Raw genomic sequence first — 14,409 nt, 5'->3', positions numbered from 1 at the left:
AAGAACAAGGGGCGGCCAAGAAGCCAGTGTAAAGACGAAAGAGTCAAAGTAGAGTAGTCCATCAGTGTAGAGCTGTTGCGCTCAGGGTGGCCGTCATGGGCAGTAGGAGTTGGCCAGGAGTTAACAAGTAGTCAGCCAGAAGTTGGCCAGAGGTAGGTCGAGAGTTGATGAGGAGTTGGCCAGGAATTAGCTAAGAGTATCGTGTTATTATTAACACTAGATTAGAAAAACATTTTCTTTATCGTGCCAACGTTTCGATCTTTATTGAGATCATCTTCAGGGCTCAAAGTGTTTGTTTTCTGTGTAGATGTGTCATCCTTGTGTGTCGTGTTGAGAGCGCCAGTGAGATATTCATGGAGATACATATGCCCTCTCAACACGATACACAAGAATGACACATCTAAACAGAAAACATACTCTTTGAGTCCTGAAGATGATCTCAATAAAGGTCGAAACGTTGGCACGATAAAGAAAATGTTTCTCTAAAACCTACGTCACACCAGACCGCATCTCACGATCTTCAAATAATCATTATAAATAATTTTGTCAATAAACATGTTTATTATTATTGGATTATTTGGTACTTTAGCTAAGAAATGACAAATTATTTTATAATATAATATTGGATGTTTCCATCAGTGATGTCATGTGGACGTTGTTACAGTAAAGACCCCTCCAAGTCGCAACCTTCCCTTTTTGACTCCCGAGTCCAAGGCGGATTCCCGCCCAATTTTTTTATATTTTTGTCTCTGTTAAATGTTTTATTGATTTCGACGAAGTACGACGGTAATCAAATAATAACAAGTCCGATTTTGGACAAAAACTGACCGATATTACATCCCAAGTACCTGACGATGGACGTCCTTTTAAAAGTGGATCTGAACGAGTTTTTAACACCCAAATCGTGTTCCCTCGTTGTCAAACAGTTAATTAAATACATCGCTTACAACACTCAACAAATCCCTTATACTTATGATGGGATCGCCAAACAAATCAACTGCATGAAGACATCTAGTGTAAGTTTTAAACAATTTTAGAAAGAAATAATTTGTTTTTGTATTAGAGTTTGAATGCTAGTAACAGGTGGTTGTCTCACAAGTGTACAATCTTAGTGATTAAACATTTCCCATTATTAAACATTAGCTTTTATTGAAGTTACAACTAATGTAAAATAGAGTTGATGCTGGGTGTTCGTCTACGTTCATGAGTTCACTAACTCGCAGGCCAACACCCGACATTAACACCAGTGTTGGGCAAAAATTAGTCATGTCTAATGATTAATGATTGATCACTCAGACCGTTAGTCATGATTGGTAGTAAGTGACTAATTTAGTCATTAATCGCCATATGTGATTGATGGCCAAATTAGTCATGACTAGTAATTAAATACGAGGCATGACTAATTTAGTCACAATATAGTTAGTCAGACTAAATTTCGATTAATCATGTCCAAATGGGTGCTCAAAAAATGAAAAATACACTTCATCACTTTTAAAAAATTTTCTAACAGAAATTTATTTCATCAAAACGAAAATCCTTCAACACCTTATTTAACAAAAATCAATCTTCCAATTATAAGTAAAATCCGTCGTTATGAAAAGCCAAAAAATAATGATAATGATAATAACAATAATAAAATAAAATAAACAAATCCTAGAACAAGCTACGCCTTGGAAAGTAAATATGTTTACGTAACCGATCAATGGAAAAAATATTTCTTTGAATTAAAATTTATTCCACTTAAAAGGAGAGATTTCCACATTATTTGGAAAATACACCATCTAGGGGTCTTGATTGTAATAAAATAGACATGTACAGTAATTATGTAACTTTGGTTTTCGCTTATGATAAGAATTTTTGAAGGTTGACCTTGAGCACGACTCTCATCTCAAAATTTTTATCCGGAGTCGGTTGGATTTTGATAAGTTGGTCATTGTAGCCAGTGTTGGGCAAAATCAAACTAATTCAATCATGATTAAGAATTATGATTGAAGTTTAATCATGATTGAATTAATCATGAGTAAATTAATCATTATATGATTTAGTCATACCTCATGATTGAATTAATTATGATTATTTATATGAACACGAACTTATCCAGTCAGGCTACGCTGCTTGAAAGGTTTTTCTTTTTATTAAAACAATTACATTGGTAAAATGCTGTAAGAACAATATCGACATAAAAAATATGTGAGGAGAAATCACCAAAAGAAATAAATAATTACCACTTTTCAGTTTTCTTTGTCACTACGTAAGACTGGTGGCCATGATCAAAGCATTGGTATGTGTGGAAATGGATTGATGGAATATAATAATAGGTTTTCGCTTCTTCTGGAACAAAGGGAATATTAGGGTCTCTGTGTAGGGTGAGGTTTGGTACACAATAAGAAGGGTTAACAATTTTTCTTTGGCTTTTGATTGGAATTTTTGGAGGCATTGGAAATGCTTGGCTGACCCCAGAGTTCAATACCGTAAGTCCGCATATATTCTTTTATATTTAAGTGGAAGTTTTAATTATATGTTGAGCAATGGTAATAACGGTTTGTAACATATGTTAAGTTCATTTTGTTTTAGTCTTGTGTGCGGATTCCAAGTAAGTTTGTCTAGGTGGAGTCCTAAGTAACGTGTTTGATGGGGGGGGGGTAGTGAAATCCCATAATGTAATCAGGTGGTTGTGTTATAAGTCTGAGTGTGAAGTTAACGTATTGGCTCTTCATTGCATTTATTTGAATTCTCCACTTTTTGGACCAAACGTCGACACATTGAAAATGGTTTTGAAGGTTTCTGTATGCAATGATTAGATCTTTATGCAGGGAAAGGATTGCTGTATCGTCATCAAAAGTGGGGAGAATTGTTTTTGGAATAGAAGTGAAAAATGTTGGAGTGAGTATGTTGTTCAATCTTAGGTTAGGTCAAGTTAGGACTCCTACCTGTGAGTAGGAACTATCTTTTTATAAAGATTGTTTTTGGAAAGATAGGAATGTCAGCAGTAAATATCTTATAAAGTAGAGGTTCAAGGATGCTCCCTTGTGGGATGCCAGCATGGATAGGGTAGATAGAGGATATCGCTGTATCCTGACTAACTCTGAAGTAACTGTCAGACAGGTATAATTTTAGGATAAAGTAGTAGGTACTGGGTAGGATACCCTTCAGCCTCCACAGAAAGCCTGGGCCAAACCCTGTCTTCAATTTAATACTTAAGCGAGTACATTAGCAATAAATGATGGTTTAAAACATTTTTTCCTTTATATTTGTTTATTAAGCATGCTCCTTACAAATATTACATGCATTTTGTATGCAAAATAGTACAAATAAAAAACTACTTAATTGTAAATGAATGTTTCCACACTTTAAGTTTCATAAATAAATTGAAATATGCAATTTCTTGTTCATATTTTTAACAAAACTTTAACATCTTTACATTTTATTAATGCAAACTAAGGGTGTATAAATCAATAAAAAATAATTAATTAGAAGGGTAAGATTTGTAATTACAGTTTGTCAAAGTGTGTTGATGAAAAAAAGTTCTCAAACCTGAGCTCTTCATCATTTGACACCAAACTCATTCTTTTAAGGAGGCCAAATGCCCCCGGTCGTCACTGAGAATTTCACTTCATTCCTTTTCCAAACATTGCACAGGTGAACAGCGCATGGATATTTCTTTTAATGCCTGTATTTCTTTGCGATAGAACCTCACCATTGATTGTTTAGGTAATGTTGCCAATTTTGTGCAGAGGCTAAGTATGCGCCCAAGAAGTATTCTGTATTTCTTTTCTCTAAAGGAGAGGATTTAGTATCAACAACCCTGAACCCTTGCTGATTTGTGGAATGACTAGGATGGAAACCAAATTGATCTGAAAGAATGACATTATGTAAATCTAGGCTGGGTATTAGGCACTTTAAAAGGAATGTTCGTATGATTGAATTGTAAATGATAGTCAAAAAGACTGTGGCCTTCTGTGTGCAGTTTCAAAGTATTATGGAAGTTATAAGATTGTGTCTGGGGGAATTTTTACTTGGAGAATTGTGAATATATTAGAAGAACTTTACTTCTGATGGAAAGGTTTAATAGGAGGATAAGGAGGAATTGGGATATCAAGGTTTCTGTCTTACTTGCTGTTCATATCAGCATGAGGAGTAAAGGTGTGTTCAAGACGGAGTGCGAAAACATTGGCCTTGTCTCCATTGCTCCTGACCCAGGACCCATTAGGTATTTTGATGGGGGAATCGACTGTGTGGTATTTTAATACCCTTTTGTTAGCAAATCAGAAAGAGTTATCATGTGTGGAAAGGGGTTCAAGGAATCTGCTGTACTTCAAAGAGTGGTAGGTGGAAAGGATCGTAGGAGAGTAGTTAACTGGATGAAAATTGCCCTATTGGAAGGATAGGGGGATCATTGCCAATGACTTCTGGTTTGATGTTTGGCCTTTAAGAGGGAACGGATATAATTTGGAACATCTTGTTAAGGTTGTGAATAATGCATTTTAGGAGGGAATGATGATTGTTGGGTTGAATGCTGGTTAATGGTATAACTAATAAAAAGCGGGTTGTGTTTGTCGGTATAGACATGTTCTGTCTTACTCGATGCCCTGGAAGGATCTTTTGAGACTGTGCCTTGCCCGAAGGCCATATCGTTTCCCCTTGCAAGCATGGGATCGTTTTGCAAGAAGGGAGACGACTCAGTTCCTATGGTGTGTTTTGCAATACCGTAGGTTTTCACGTAGAGCCTTGTCTAAAATCCTTTCTACTCAAAACACTCGAAAGGCTAGTTGAAAAGCATGTAAGGGGCAGCTGTTTAAAATAAAAATCCCTTCATAAATATCAACATGCCTACCAGAAAGGAAAATCCTGTGAATCAGCACTACACCAAATAAAGATAAAAATAGAAGATTCACTGAACAACCAAGAAATAGCATAAGGAACCTTCTTGGATATTGAAGGAGCATTTGATAATACTCCTTTCGAAGTAATAGTTACATCGCTCAAACAGCGAGAAACTGATAAAACTTGCTGCAGATGGATAGAATCACTGGTAAAAAGCAGAAAAGTGCAGGCTTCCATATTCCATGAAAAAGTAGAAGCAGTGGTAGGTGGTGAGAAGATGTCCACAAGGAGGAATACTCTTGCCTCTGCTGTGGAATGTGGAGTGGATGACCTCATATGGAAACTAAATGAAAGCCAAATCTATACCCAAGGCTATGCAGATGACTTGGAACCCTCACCTGCAGCATACCATAACAAAAGGTAAAATATTGCTGATAACCACAAGAAGAACCTTAGGCAAATCTTGGGGGCTAAAACCGAAAATGGCCCATTGGTTACACATGGCAGTAATAAGACCCAAAATAACCTTTGGATTACTGATTTGGTGGACCAAAGCTCAACAAAAACTAGCTACTTAAACACAAGGCAGGATACAAAGATTAGTAAACATGTATCACAGGGGTAATGAGAACAACACCTACAAACACACTATAAACTCTGCTAAACCTATCTTCACTGGAAACAATCATACAAAGAGAAGCTAAGAAAAACATTTAGGCTCCAAAAACAATAAAATTGAATGGGAACTAAACAATTTGGGCCCACAACCATAATTAATTAAATCAGACACCCATTTTTAGAAATGGGGACTGACTACATGAGTCAGGAAACATTCTTTACACATCCTATAAAGTCTCAACAGACTATAAAGGAGAGGAAGAACTCAGGAGAGCATCAAATAATGATTTGGTATACAGATGGCTCCAAAACAAACAAAGGAACCGGATTGGGTGTTTTTTGTACGGGTCCAAAATATGAGCTGTAAAACTCATTAGGGAAGTGCACTTTGGTCTTTCAAGCAGAAATACATCCCATCAATGCTTGTGCCTTAGAAAACCTTAAAAAGATGTTACACTGACAAAAAAAACCTCATAATTTCAGATAGTCAAGCATCTATTAAAGCATTAGTGTGTAAAAAATCACATCTTAATTAGTCAGTGAATGCATCCAAAATCTCCAAAACCTGGGGAAACAACAACATAGTGATATCTTGGGTGCCAGGACACAGGGGAATTTTGGATAATGAGAAAGCAGACAGTCTGGCCAGAGGAGGATCTGCAAGACCATACATAGGCCTTGAACTGGGGATAACAAAAACACATACAGAATCCTCCATCACAGGTTCCAAACAAAACAAAAGGAGAAGTGGATAAACTGTAAGGGCGATACACAGTAAATTTATGCTAAAACAACCCTCACCAAGACTAACAAAGTCACTGCTGCAGTTGGAGGTCAGACTCAGTGGAGTGATAGGACTATTAACCTGGTAGGGCATTTGAGAAAGAATCTACATAACATGGGCATAACGATGATCTCATTTGCAGATCATGTAATGAGGAGGAAGAAACAGCCCCACCCATATCATCTTAGGATGCGAAGCAACAATGGAGACCTAACCTAGCATACAAAAATAAACGAAGAAAAAATAAAATAAATAAATAAAAATATTACAAAAAGGGGGAAAAACAACCTAGGAATGAAATTGTAGCAATGATAATCAATGACCTAATACTCCTGAGAAGAAGGATTGAGTCAATTGCACTGAACTAGGGAACTAGGAAGGTACAGTAAGCTAGAAGGCTTCCGTGCCTGGGGAGACAAACCCCACTTCCAAGTATCCTCCATTCATCAACACCATCATCATCATCAGAGTAGAGCCTTTAAATAGGCTCTTCCCCGCTTGGCCCTTCTGCAGGGCTGGGTTGGCATACCACCCGACCAGTGTCGCAGCAGAATCTGCTCCCATTTGATAGAAATGGCAGCTCTATCAAAACCCTAAGTGGAGGTGCACCCGCTACCATAGGTACTTCCAACAGGTGCGTTGGCTCTTGTTTTTTAATTAATTGGAATACTAACCACCACCTAGAGAGTAAACTCTCTAGATTACTCTTCGGGAGTCTAACCACGGACCACTATGAATCCATACCCAATAGCAAGTTACGGGCCTGGAACTTGCTTCTCTATTCTCCCCTAAAGGACTCGCATGCTGCCATCTGCGAAATGTCAGTATTGATGGTTAAGAGTACCTGGAGTTTCCAATGAGATACTGGGGAACCAGCCATCTTTAAAGCAGAGTGAAAGTCACAGCAACACTTTCCCTGCTTCAAGCCTGTTGACTTTCATGATGGGAAAGGTTTCCATAGTGGTCATAGTGGTTCTTATCCCTAGGATCTACCCACAACTCTCAAAACTTCTTTATCAATCAAATCTTATCTTGGGGTGATCCTGGCTTCCGTCCCAGCAGGCGCTCACATCAATTTCGATTGTTCAGGTGTGGGGTCGAAGCTTATCTGTTAGCGGAGGTCCTATACTATTAATGTCAAAAAGGCTTGGCATTTTGAGGCTAAGGTGCAGTCTTAAAGCTAGTCAGCTGCCTTGTTGCCTGAAATTCCATCATGGCCTGGGATTCATATTAGTGTTAGGCTCTATTTGTAGATCCAAGGTTTCCTCACTGAAGATGCTGGTCGAAAAGTTTGGTATGGCCAGCATTTCTTTGCTGCTTTCTTTCCACTGTCCAATGTATTATCAACAAAATCCATCCTTTTAACAGGGTGTACATGTACCATTGTTGCTTTGGGTGTTGTTTTAAGAGCACCTGTGATCCTAAGGCATGCTATTTGTAGTTCCTCTGCTTTATTTTTGGCCACCATATGCAACTTGTATAGGTCTGACAATAATTTTATTTAATATTTTATGTGATAAACATTAATCTTTTCTATTTTAATTATTATTTTTTTTTTTAATAGGATTATTTGGAAACAGCTCAACAATCAATGAAAATTATGAAAGCTAATAGACTATATAACGAGATAAAGAATCAATTTAATAATTTTGAAAGTACCTTTAAAGTAAGTTTAAGGATATAAAAATAATTGACTTAAGAAACTGTTTAAATTTAATGCCCGCCTTCTGTTTTTCAGTCAATCGAGGAGGAGCTATTAAAAAATCACGAAAATCACGGACTCAAAGAAATTATACTTGTATTAGGTACAACATTACTTTGTCCTAAACTTATATTTAGAATACAAATTCCTCCTCTTAGCCAACAAGCGAAACATTGTGATATTTCAACGAGGAAATCCCTGTGCAGTTTATATAGGTAATATTTTATTTAAATCATCTGCATTAATTTAATTGATGATGATGTGGTTAATATTAATATTTATTATTTTGTTTCAGACACTTATTAAAGGATTATGATAAAATGTTTTCAAAATCGATTGGTCCAACTAACACTTTTATTTTTCTCCGCATGGAAGGAAAGCCTTCGAGTGACTGGTTTGTGCCGAAGCATAATTTTAATATTTCCGGGAGAATTACTTCCATTGTTTTTTCATTTAATACACCTACACCTTTTGAGTGTTACACCTGTGAAACGAGTGTTGTCAAAGAGGAAGTTGTTAACGAAGCACAAGTAGTTGAAAATTCGCCAACTTGGTATCAAGCGAAAGAGACGATAAAAGGATTCAAAGACTTCAATATAGAAGGAGTGTCTGTATTTAGTATGATAGGAAAGTTAAGTAAATAAATTTTAGTTTCAATTGTATATTCTGTTAGTGTGAATTAAGTTATTTTTACTCAACTTTTGTCATCATTAGATATAAATTAAAACAAATATATAAAAAATGATATATACAAATATGAAATGTGTGTAAAAGTTTTAGTTTTATTTAACAAATTTCGTTTGATTTAAAAAATAATATATAAATTATTTAAATTATTAAGTTAATGTAATATGAATTAAAAAAAACAACAAGAGGAAATGCAATCGTGTTGCATTTTTTTTGACAATTTAAGTGTTACGACATACTTATTGAACATTGTTAATAGTATAATTATAAAAACAATTATTGCATATTTATTTTAAATTTACCCAAAAATCTCACCTTTATTGAACTATTCAAAGGAAAAACCTTAAACTATGCATTAGAACATTGTTCTTATGAGAGGTGAAAAAGGAATTTAAAAAACCCTAACCCTACTTAGACTAAACCCGATCCTAACCCTAACAATGATCTAATCTAACCTAACCTAACCAAACCCAACCCAACCCATGTACACTTCCTGGTAATGGAAAATTGATGTTCTGAAAATGGTAACGTAAAAAGGAAATTATGTAACTAGCCCAAAAACATTACATAAACTATTAACATGGTAAGAAATTATCACATTGTATATATTGTAAGATATCTATTGTTATTACAATACTAAAAAAAATACTATCTGTATGAACTAAGTACATTGTGTAAGGAGCTACAATATTTTTCTCATTTGATATTATCATGAAGGGGAGGCAGCAGCTGTTGTCTTTCTCAGTTTTTTTTCAATTGTTAAATATTATTTATTAGGTACCGGGGCCATCTCCGCTTCCATCGGGTGTACTCGACATGGATTAGGCTAATGGTTTAGGATGTGAGGATATGTTTTTGTGAATTATGTTTTAAATGAAGGGAAGGAAGTGAAGGATGTTGGAAACGTAATAGGTAGTGTTGACAAAAGTTTTGAGGAGTTAGTTTTTTGGATGTAAGGGTTACAAGTGATCCATAGTTGAAGAAGTAGGAAGCTAAACCTGAAACCATCCACTCAAAAAAATTAAGCTGTAACCTTCTTTAAAGAAAGTACATACCAAAAGCTCAAGTGATGCATTACTAAGCACTCGCCAAACTGGCTTTTGCAGCAATGATAAACAAATCACAAGGATTGCTATTATGTGGAGTGAATCTAGAGAATCCATGGTTTTCTCATGGACAATTATATATTGCATACCCCAGGAAGCCAAGGGATTTGTTATTTGTACATATGCCAAATGGAATCACCAAAAACATTGTATATCCAAGAGCATTGCAATGAATTATCCTTCAAAATCGAGGAACATGCAGATTGCTATTTCCTTTACTTCTATTGTTTTCTTCAGTTTACTAGTTAACTGGTAAAGAGCAGTTTCTGTTGATCTTCCTGCTCTGCATTCATGTTGACAGTGATGGTGTGGTTTGTCTATTAGCACTGTCTTTCTTATATGGTTGTGTCAGTTTTTGTGTGCTTTTAGTAGAAAGGATGTTAGGCTGATTGGTCTGTAGGATTTTTTCCCTATTTTTGGTATGAACACCACTTTTGCCCTGTCTGTGGTATATAGCCTAATGCTAGGCTACTTCTATATATATATGCACCAGGGTTGGAATGCTGGACTCCTTTTTGTAGCAGAATGGGAAAAATGGCGTTCCTGGCGGTTTATATGGCTGAAAGAGTTGATCACCCAGAGGATCTTTTTCTCTGTGCATATATCTATGAGTGAGTTCTGTGACTGAAAGTCTAATTCAATGCATGTTTTTGGTGTTCTCTTCACTGTTGCATGTTCTAAACTGTGTTGTACCATCTCAGTAAACCTTGCCCAGTCAGTGTTTCGAGAGTTCCTATATGGTAGTAGGGTCTATTATATCTGATTCAATGTCAAACTTTATTATTCTATGATCTGACATTGATTCTTCACCAGAAACCTTCCAATTCCTTATTACGTTGTGTAGGGCATAGCTACAAATGGTAATGTCCAAAAGTCAGCCTCTGCTGGCTCCCAGGACATGTGGGAGTAGAAGGCAACGATAAAGTGGACACCCTTGCAAGAAAAGGGGCTGCTTTACCGCTGATATGACCCCAACCTTTTTGTACCATAGGTTATGGCCACATTATCAATGAGTACCTCAGACAGAACGATAAAAAGAAAATGAAGGAACAATGGAACTCACTCATTGGACAAAAACAATCCAAGAATCTCCTAACAAATTTTGGAAGGAAAGAGGTAACAGGATGTATCAAGGGAAACAGGATTCTTAACAGTACACTGCAAACTAAATGGATATTTAAAAAAAAGATTGGCATAACACAACAGGGTACGTGCAGATTCTGCAAAGAAGTAGAGGAGACATCAACACACCTATTAACACACTGTGGCATACATTTGCCCGCAGGAGGAGGTGCTTTCGGATGTACAATGTTACCGTAGAAGACATTCCTGCGAATCAAATTCTTTGATGAACTAGGACTCATCGGTGTGCTTTAAGAACAGAATGGGGGATATAATAGTTCCTAAAGGGCACAGTATAAAATGCATGATGATTAACCATCTATATCTAACCCTACTTAACCAAACCTAACCTGTCCCTCATTCTACTTAGCCTAAACTAACTGCTCCCTAACCCTACCTAATCTAACCATTCCTAACCTAAATTAATCCACCTCCAACCCTAACACTAACCTACCCTAACCTCCAACCGTTCACAAAGAGAAGGGGGAGCTTAATCTAAAAGCACCCTTCAAAAATTAAAACAACTTTTTCCGGCTAACATTAGATCGAGTGTTCATCAGGAAGTAAGTATAGAAAACAATCCAAAAAGCGAGGCCAAAGATTTTGTAGTAAAATATGGGGTATAATCACATATCCAATTCAACCACATCCGCTCATCGACATCAGTCCAAGGACTTCAACCAACGGCTCATCCATAACGCAGGTCCTTCTCAGGGTCACCAAAACCCCGGTCACTAAAATAATAGAGACGGTGTCGCACTGTACCTTCCTTGGCCGCGACCTGAGCGGAACAATGTCGTGGCCACAAATACGGTTCCAAAGAATGTGTGGCAACATTCACCAAGTTGCCAGGAAGTTCAACCAGGAAAAAAGTTCGAAATGAAAACCAGCATATAAAAAGTGATGGCTACAGTGCTGACATCTGAAACTTGAACCCGACTAGTTAAACGTGTGATTCAGTATAGACCTAATGGTTGCAGAAATGAAGGTCACGACAACGATGCTAAGATGCTAAGCATCTAACGATGCTCGTGTTAGACGTGAAGACAGAACAGGTTCCTACCTTATCCGTGAAGTGAAACAGAAGATCGAGAACAGTTTCGCCTCAGGTCATGACAAAACACTTATTCAAGTTAAGGTACATGCTGTTACTATTACACTCTTCAGATAGTTTAAGTGACGACTGAAGAGTGCTTATAGACATTTGAATATTTTTAGATCCTCTGCATGAAAAATACATTAAAGCGTAGTAATCATTTACCAGGAGAAATATTATAATTTAATCAAACGTTAGTACACTGAACCAGGGGAACTGACGTTTATTTGTTGAACGCGAGTGAATTTTTTTCATTACAGACAAAAAACCAACATTTCTACCCTTCAGCCATTACAGGATGTGATATATGATATAATGTTTAATTCAATATGTGGCTAGATGCAAGCTCTACATGCAGCGTTTTACAGAAAATGCTTGCTCTCTTCTTAACCATGAAATTAAATTGTAACGTTTTAACTCATCATATTAACTAGTGCTATATTAACTTTTAATTAACAAGAGGTGAACACGTTAACTCGAATAGTTGATAGGCTTATTTAATTAATGTGGTCTTTCAGATATAAAAGCCAACCTCACACTGCAGTTGGATTTGTGTGAACATATTAAATTTTGCCATGAAAAATGGCAAAAAGGGGGGAAAATTCAAAAGGTGCGGTTGAGATGGGAAGTTAGTGCTCGAGGGGATCGAATTCACGATGGCTCAACTGGTAGAGTAGCGGCGTATCAAGCCGTAGGTCGTGGGTTCGAATCCCGCTCGTTACACTGACTTTTTTTATCTCAACTTAAAACCTTAATTGAATGTTATTAATTGGCCAATCGGACCACGAAAAATAGGGAATTAAATTTTACCTTATCGATTAAAATTTATATAATAAGGACAATAAATTTGATTTTCAAATCTAGCCCTATGGCGGTGTAGAAAGGGATGTCCAGTGCTGACCTTGCTGATAGGGGATTATCATGTTATCGTTATGGGGTCTTTCAATTAATCAACCAAGTTGTTAGCCCTATATTTGGCCTTATTCAGGGCGCAAATTCTTGACCTATGTCGTTGTAGAAAGGCATACATAGGTCCGTAATCGACAATCCCAAAGCTAGTCGATAACAGAATAATCTCTCCAAGCCTTCATCAAAAGTAGTCTGGAACTGCCTGATTACCCTAAACAAATTAGGATTTATAAATGTTCTAAAGGTAAGGTTGATCAGTCATCAGGGTTTTAGGTAACGAGGCAGCAGACATTCTAAGCTAAAAATAGGTCCAAAAACAGGCATGAACTGTAGTCACATTAAAGAACTGAAATCTTGGGCTACTCAACAAATAGTGAAAAAAAAGTCCGGCATGAGGCAAACAAAAAGACTACTCGCAAAAACAATCCAATGGGAGAGGAAATTCTACTCAATACCCATGAGGAGAATTCTGTACTTCATTAATGAAACGAAAATCTTTCAGGAAAACAATTATCAGAGATCAGGCACAATAGACAGAAAAGAGTCCGCTAATAAGAGCGATTGAAGATGGGAAGTAAAGGAATAGGCAAAAGTGAATAAACGACAGGAAGAATATAAAGAAAAAGGCAAACACATTGTACGTATTTTCTTAATATAGCTTAATAAAGTCGAGCTAGGTAGAGGATAATCTCAGCTAAAACAACACGGATGTAACTCATACATAAGATACCGGGTCAGTGGTGATGTGCAACCATTGCTACATGTCAAATACCCTATTATTTGTGATTTTCATTAAAATTTCAACGTTTGAAAGCACAGAGTCGAACAAAGTTATTAGTGAGATTATAAGCGTGTAATCGATTTGGTTATGCTCTACCACGAGTGTAATCGCCTGAATAGACTTGCAACCATTTGTGGCTTTGTGCAGCAAAACGAAGGTGTAAAGGGTCCGCGTAAAATGACTGGCCAACCAGGACAAACAATCCAATGATGGTGTCGTAGAGCCTAAAACGTCTTAGTAAGAACAATCCGCGTGAATAGCCGGATTCTGAGGTGACAAGTTTTGATGAACTGTTCAACACAGTCTCAAGATCGATCTCAGATCAGTTTTGCATGTTAATGACAAAGTTATTTTACTTAGAGTATTATTGCGCTAGAGTTCTTAGAGATTAATGATGACCGATGAATCATTAAAACATTGAAAATTAGAATTTTAATAAGGATTAGTTGCACTTTAAATCCAGTACCACGTCGAATGATATAAAAAAGGCTGCTCACATCAGCGATTATAAAAGGTTTGCAGAAAGAACGTTGAAGACAAAAAGCGATCTTGCAACGTTACCGTAAGTTTGGTTTATAGCCATTAGCCTTATATAAGATCAAAGTTAAGGTTAAAAGTCCATTTTGACTACTTTTTTCTTTTCTAATATGACAATTGAGTGAGAGCTTTCCCCCTTTACAAGAATCAAGGTCAGCCACCTCAAAGTTCTCACCCTCTTTTAAGAACAACCTGAGGTGATTGATAAATAAACAATAGACCAAATGGACACGGTGCTCTAGG

At 36.7% G+C, this 14,409-nt stretch overlaps 1 protein-coding gene across 1 annotated transcript; it reads left to right on the top strand.

The window, feature by feature from the left end:
- Window positions 1-685: 685 nt before the first annotated feature.
- LOC106666863 lies at window positions 686-8,681 on the top strand. Its single transcript, XM_014394347.2, has 4 exons — window positions 686-1,016; window positions 7,791-7,892; window positions 7,965-8,143; window positions 8,224-8,681. Exons 1-4 carry the CDS (start codon window positions 855-857, stop codon window positions 8,570-8,572), a joined length of 792 nt encoding a protein of 263 aa, XP_014249833.1. The 5' UTR covers window positions 686-854; the 3' UTR covers window positions 8,573-8,681.
- The last annotated feature ends 5,728 nt before the right edge of the window (window positions 8,682-14,409 follow it).

This window comes from Cimex lectularius, unplaced genomic scaffold (genome assembly GCF_000648675.2).
Source record: "Cimex lectularius strain Harlan isolate CLEC.00 unplaced genomic scaffold, Clec_2.1 scaffold21, whole genome shotgun sequence".
NCBI lineage: Eukaryota > Metazoa > Arthropoda > Insecta > Hemiptera > Cimicidae > Cimex > Cimex lectularius.
Note: the sequence above shows the minus strand (reverse complement) of the source record. Positions and strands in the feature narration are given on the sequence as shown.

Bases quoted from the DNA above. Each gene is read 5' to 3' on its own strand.
- LOC106666863 (XM_014394347.2), top strand. From the start codon at position 855: ATGGACGTCCTTTTAAAAGTGGATCTGAACGAGTTTTTAACACCCAAA. The intron at 1,017-7,790 runs GTAAGTTTTAAA...TTTTTTTAATAG, and splicing joins ACTGCATGAAGACATCTAGT to GATTATTTGGAAACAGCTCA. The intron at 7,893-7,964 runs GTAAGTTTAAGG...TCTGTTTTTCAG, and splicing joins ATTTTGAAAGTACCTTTAAA to TCAATCGAGGAGGAGCTATT.